Genomic DNA, 6,758 nt, shown 5'->3' with positions numbered 1-6,758 from the left:
TTAATATTCAGTTGGAAGCCGCCCAGAGTGGCTGGGGAAACCCAGCCAGATGGGCGGGGTATAAATAATAAATTATTATTATTATTATTATTATTATTATTATTATTATTATTATTATTATGTCTCATCCAAGTCAAATTCATGTAAATGGGTTAGCGGTTTGTGAACAACAGCAAGGCATCACTGGAAGTGTGTGAGACTGGGGTGGAACCTAAGGTCCAGGAGCCAACTGAGGACCTCTGGGGCCTTCCTACCTAGCCCTTAGGATTCTTTCCAAGCCATTGTTGTTGGAACATTGTTGTGGGGGAGGAAGGGAAAGGAGAATGTTAGCCGCTTTGAGACTCCTTAAAGGGAGTGAAAGGCGGGATATCAAATCCAAACTCTTCTTCTTCTTCTTCCATACCTACTTATAAGCCACACCCCTTCAGCATAGGCCATACCCTTCACCTTTCCTGTTCTTCACCCTCCTTTAAAAGGTAAAGGGACCCCTGACCATTAGGTCCAGTCGTGACCGACTCTGGGGTTGCGGCGCTCATCTCACTTTATTGGCCGAGGGAGCCTGCATACAGCTTCCGGGTCATGTGGCCAGCATGACTAAGCCGCTTCTGGTGAACCAGAGCAGCGCACGGAAACGCCGTTTACCTCCCCGCTGGAGCGGTACCTATTTATCTACTTGCACTTTGACATGCTTTCGAACTGCTAGGTTGGCAGGAGCAGGGACCGAGCAATGGGAGCTCACCCCGTCGCGTGGATTCGAACCGCCGACCTTCCGATTGGCAAGTCCTAGGCTCTGTGGTTTAACCCACAGCGCCACCCACATCCCTCACCCTCCTTTAGACTTTCTCAAATGCATCCCTATGCATGCATAGAAACCTAGCTTTTGGACTCTGGTCATGCCTAACACCGGCATGTAGCCCCCAGAATGTTGTCCTTCTGGGGATGTACCCCTTTGGCTGAAAAATCTGCCCTATCCCTGTTCTGAGTGTTGATCTACACAGTATGGATTAGTAGAATCCAATCCAATACCATTTCATGCTATGGTCCCCTTTAAAAAACCTCACTGCAGACAACATTAGAAGCCTTTAGAGCATATGTATTACTTTTCCATCAAATGAAAGTTGGATATATAATTTAGATATTGATAGTCAGAGTTTTTTCCTTCACTATAATTACTATGATATTATTTCAACATGTTTATCAATCTTATATTTATAAGAGATTTTATGGGTGCAATCCTAAAGCTTAAATATGCCAAGATGAGTGAGGTTAGGATCCAATGGATCTCTGGCTGAGCCAAACCTGGCAGATCTCCCCAAAAATAAGAAATGGAGAGAAATAAAAAATGGCAGATTTGCCCATCCCTAGCATAATCAATAACTCTTCCAGCTTGTTCTGAATAATGTGTGGATCTGTTCTGATTCCCTGGTAGGCAGCTACGCCTGAGCATCCTTTGTGCATTGAAGGTTTCCAAGTCACTGAAAGTGGTAATTCCATTTTATTCTGCCCTAGTCAGACCTCATCTAGATTACTGCAGCCAATTCTGGGTGCCACAATTTAAAAAAGATATAGACAAACAGGAGCAAGTTCAGAGAAGGGCAGTGTAAAAAGTGCAAATAGTGGGTGCCTGTCATATTGTTGTTGTTTTTGAGATTTGTATACCGCCCTTCACTAATAATAATAATAATAATAATAATAATAATAATAATAATAATAATTTTATTATTTCTATCTCACCCATCTGGCTGAGCCAAACCTGGCAGATCTCCCCAAAAATAAGAAATGGAGAGAAATAAAAAATGGCAGATTTGCCCATCCCTAGCATAATCAATAACTCTTCCAGCTTGTTCTGAATAATGTGTGGATCTGTTCTGATTCCCTGGTAGGCAGCTACGCCTGAGCATCCTTTGTGCATTGAAGGTTTCCAAGTCACTGAAAGTGGTAATTCCATTTTATTCTGCCCTAGTCAGACCTCATCTAGATTACTGCAGCCAATTCTGGGTGCCACAATTTAAAAAAGATATAGGCAAACAGGAGCAAGTTCAGAGAAGGGCAGTGTAAAAAGTGCAAATAGTGGGTGCCTGTCATATTGTTGTTGTTTTTGAGATTTGTATACCGCCCTTCACTAATAATAATAATAATAATAATAATAATAATAATAATAATAATAATTTTATTATTTCTATCTCACCCATCTGGCTGGGTTTTCCCAGCCACTCTGGGAAGCTTACAGTAGATCTAAGGGCAGTTCGCAACATAAAAATACAATATAAAAAACACAAAATACATAATAAAAACAAGAACAAAAACATGGATGAGGAAGGTCTTACTCCAAGCTGATCTGCCATCCAGAAACAGCATCTGCAGTCAAAATAGAACAAGGATGTTATGACACAAAACAGGGGCAGCCACAGTGAAAGCCCTGCTCCAACTAACTGAGGAGTGGGCTTGTGGGATCTATGGAACTTGCAGGAGAAGTTTATCATGTGCATGATATGAGATGTACATGAACAATGTAGAAAACTAGAGCATATCCATGAGTTTGTAGAGTATTTCTTTGATCTCTCCCTTTAAAAATAAAAATTATGGGTGGGGTTTTTTCAGTTGTCTGAACTTTGAAAGCATTGCGAAAAGATAAAGGAAATTAATTGTATTTTTTTTAAAAAAAAGGAAAAGTGAGATCTCAAGTTTCTCAAGCACATTAATTACGTATGGATTTCATAACTGGCTTTATACTTCCAGACTGCACATAAGCAGTATGCAAGCTGAATGAGTAATGATTACTTTATTTCCAACCACTTTCACATAATAGCCGGCTCTATTCAAACGGCATTTGTTATCTTCAGAGCCCAATCCTATGCATGTGTATAGGATTGCAGCCAGAAAGGTCAGTTTACAGAAGAGTATATAATTAATATCACTGAAAAGAGAAAAGGGGGGGGGGACCTGTGACATATGTCTTCAAAGTGTATTGTTAAAGACATACAACACAGCTTTTCCTCCTTTAAAAAAAAAAAAAGGCAAAATGAAAAAAGTCGTGCTGCATTAAATGATTTGAAGCATATATACTGGGAGTGGTGGAAGGGAAGGCATCATGAATAATTCAGAAGAGAGACGGGATTTTCCTTGCAAGGTCGATGAATGAAAAAGACAAGGCTTTAGGACAGATCAGCTCATATTCTTTCAGCGCTGTTGAGAGATCACCATCCATCTGGAGGGTTAAGGCAAGTTCATGCGACGCAGCGTACCAGCTCCAAGAAAAGATTATATTGAAATCTATTGGCACCAGGTTGTGGTTCAGTGGGAGCCTAACAGCTGCTGGGAAGGGTTGAAGTCTGCATGCTTGATGCCAAGTGAATTGGAGTCTATTTTTGAACTCAACTTCCATATCCTGAAGGAATGGTTATCAAAAGGAAAGAGAGGCGATGAACAATACCCCAGGCAGCCGGTACGGAGAACAGGACCCTACTTTATTTATTCCATTGAAATGACTGGAATGTCTTACAAAATGGCTTGAAAGAGAAGGTCTGTTTGTGTAAGATGAATGTGAGTATTGCTAAAGGGTTTGGGGAGAGGGGGGGAAGAGTGCTTTCAAATCATTTCTGCCTTTAATAATGGCCATTTGATTTCCCCTGAAACTGACGACAATAGCAATTGTAGGAGGCAACGTGTTTAAACGGTGCATGGACTCTTCCAGCCTCTTAGAATGGAACTTTTTGCTTGGCTTTGTTGCAAACTATGTCCACAGATATTCCAGCTCAGGGTCTGAACGGAAACTGAAGGCATGGGAACAAATAAAAGCCACAGCCCCATGAATGCATTTCAGATTTTTGCACTCTTTAATTGGATCTCGGTGGTACCTAATCTGAAAGAGAACACTTTTTATTTTTAGAATTTCAAATGCCTAAAGTGGCCCAGCACAAAAATATACCCTGGTTAGCTTTCTCGGCTGCTTGAAAAGGCAGGAAGCAAATAGCAAAATTATGATTTAGTGCTATTCATAATCAATTATGCAGGCTTTGCAACTTTGACAGGCAGGAAAGCTGAAGCCTGCAGCTAGGCTAATTTAGAAGGGCAATTGCTAATTACGTATAGGGAAATAGTGTTAGAATTGGAAAATTTAAAAATTAGGTACAGTTTGAACATTATATGCAAGATTCATTTAGGGATAAATCCTAACTCCTAAATGTGATTTTCTTGGCTGGATTGATCTGATCTATTACTCATGCTGTTTCTAAATACTGGGTATGCAAGAGGATTCTTAAACCCTTGGCATTCAGGCTTTGGCTGGGTTATTTTGTGATCCAATAATTTTGGTATTGGAAATAATTATGGGTCACACGTTTTAAACTGGATTTATTTTGTACTTTATAAAAATGCCTTTAAGTAGCTTTCTTCCAGCTACATTTACATTCCACCACAGCTGCTGCTGCTATTATGATTATGATTATGATTATTATTAATAGAATTTAAATACTGCCCTATACCCAGAGCTAGCTGGAGATATGAATGATGTAGCTTTAATTCAAAGTTGCTTCCAGAGTTTTATCAGAGGAAATGTCCTAATGAATCAGCTTGTGTGTATTTACATGAAATAATATCATTTGGATATGTGGCCTTTGAAATGCATGAAAACAATGTTAGCTTCTATCAATTAGTCCAATTTCCATAGGAATAGGTGAAAAGGTTGATTACTTCCCCAACCCGGGGGGGGGGGGGGAGCCCATCTTCGCATTGCAGCCTGTGAACCAAACATTAACATGAAGCCAAATTTTTCTGGATGCCAACGAAAAATATCCCCAAACCCCAAAAATACATTACACTGTTAAAATGATTCTGGATGCAGTTCAGTATCCCTAACAGGAAGAAAGCCCCCATTGAATTGAATGGGACTTGCTTTTTGGCTTGTATAGGATAGTGCTGTCCATGAAATAAAGGGAAGGCGCTGTCCACATTCCTCTAAAGTTAGCCTTAATACTTCTCTGTGCAAGGTAGCTTAGTAATTTTATCCCCAAATTTCAAGTGTCTGGTTAAGGCTGGGAGAAGAGTGGGTCACCTAAGGCTGCCTACTGTATAGCAAAGGGAATAAATTTGAAGCGTGGGCTTCCTATTTAGTGTCCCACACCCTATTATGTTATGCTAGTTTTCAAGTCATGAGTTGTAAAGCTCATTTATGCAAACCACAGTTTCCAATGCAAGCAATTCAGTCTTGTACTGAAAAGGGAGGTTGCACATCAGCCTTTGTGGTGAGAAGCTGCTGTAAAGAATTGTTGCGATGGAGCTGGCTTTCCTACATCAGTTTTTTTCTTTCTTGTTCAGTACCCAAATTCATGAATAGCAGAGGCACGTAACCTTCCTCCTCGTGACCCCTAATTACTGCTGCATTTTGCAATAAGATAAGAGCTTGCTTCACAAACCTATTCCCATGCATAGGGGCTAAATTTATGGAAAGCAGGACCACTACTTGTGGCCACCCCCTTGATGCCATGCCCTCTGCTGGCATTGCCCCTTATGGTTGCATATTCATTGAGGACATCTGGAAGGCACTCCTGGAAGAAGCGGACCATTTAGATCCCTTCCAGTCGGAATTCAGACCTCATCATGGGACTGAAACTGCCTTGGTCGCACTGGTAGATGATCTCCAGCGGGCTAGTAACAAAGGTGAGAGCTGTTTCCTAGTTCTGCTGGATCTCTCTGTGGCTTTTGACACCATCAACCATAACATCCTTCTGGACCGTCTAGAGGGGCTGGGAGCTGGGGGCACTGTTATACAGCGGTTCAGCGCCTTCCTCCTGGGCTGTGTTCAGAAAGTAGTGGCGGGGGATGAGTGTTCAGACCCCTGAGCTCTCACTTGTGGGGTGCCTCAGGGTTCTGTCCTTTCCCCCATGCCTTTCAACATCTACATGCAGCCACCGGGAGAGATCATCAGGGGGTTTGAGATGGGTGTTCATCAGTATGCGGATGATACCCAGCTCTACCTCTCTTTCAAATCAGAACCAGTGAAGGCGGGGAAGGTCCTGTGTGAGTGTCTGGAGGCGGTTGGAGGATGGATGGTGGCTAATGGATTGAGGTTGAATCCTGACAAGACAGAAGTACTGTTTTGGGGGGACAGGCGGCAGGCAGGTAAGGAGGACTCCCTAGTCCTGAAGGACCAGGTGCTTAGCCAGGGAGTCATTTTGGACTCACAGCTGTCCATGGAGGTGCAGGTCAATTCTGTGTCCAGGGCAGCTGTTTACCAGCTCCATCTGGTACGCAGGCTGAGATCCTACCTGCCCGCAGACTGTCTCGCCAGAGTGGTGCATGCTCTGGTTATCTCTCGCTTGGACTACTGCAATGCGCTCTATGTGGGGCACACCTGAAGAACCACCCGAATCTGTCACAGGAAGCAATTGCTTTTGAATGTCTACTTTTTTATGTATTTTTTTAAGCACTTATACATCACTCACTCAAAGTAGTGTATGTAATACACTATAGATGAAAACACTGCTAATATCCACAAATCATTCACTCTAACCTTCTCAAATTTCTCTTCTCCAAACATCCATTCAATAAGCCGGGAATGCCAACCTTTTTGGGTCTGTTTTTGAAAACCAAAAATGTTCTTCTTCCAAGCATAATTTCAGTGTGGGGAGGGGACCCTGTGAATGCCTAAAATGTCACCTATGGGTGCATGTGCACCGATAAGCACCATGTTGGCAATTCCTGAGAAAGCTGTCTGTCTGTGACGTAATTTGCTGTGTGTGAGAGTGTGCACGAAACAC

The 6,758-nt window shown here is 42.1% G+C and overlaps 1 protein-coding gene across 1 annotated transcript in view; it reads left to right on the top strand.

Annotated features, from left to right (window-relative positions):
* The first annotated feature begins 3,324 nt into the window (after nt 1-3,324).
* Nucleotides 3,325-6,758, top strand: part of SCHIP1 (schwannomin interacting protein 1) — a 133,113-nt gene continuing 129,679 nt past the window's right edge. Inside the window, exon 1 of the mRNA XM_077929824.1 lies at nt 3,325-3,543. Within this exon, the coding sequence (XP_077785950.1) occupies nt 3,538-3,543 (6 nt within the window). The 5' untranslated portion in view covers nt 3,325-3,537. The remainder of the gene's footprint in view (nt 3,544-6,758) is intronic.

The sequence above is a fragment of the Podarcis muralis genome, chromosome 6 (assembly GCF_964188315.1).
Source record: "Podarcis muralis chromosome 6, rPodMur119.hap1.1, whole genome shotgun sequence".
Classification (NCBI taxonomy): Eukaryota; Metazoa; Chordata; class Lepidosauria; order Squamata; family Lacertidae; genus Podarcis; species Podarcis muralis.
Note: the sequence above shows the minus strand (reverse complement) of the source record. Positions and strands in the feature narration are given on the sequence as shown.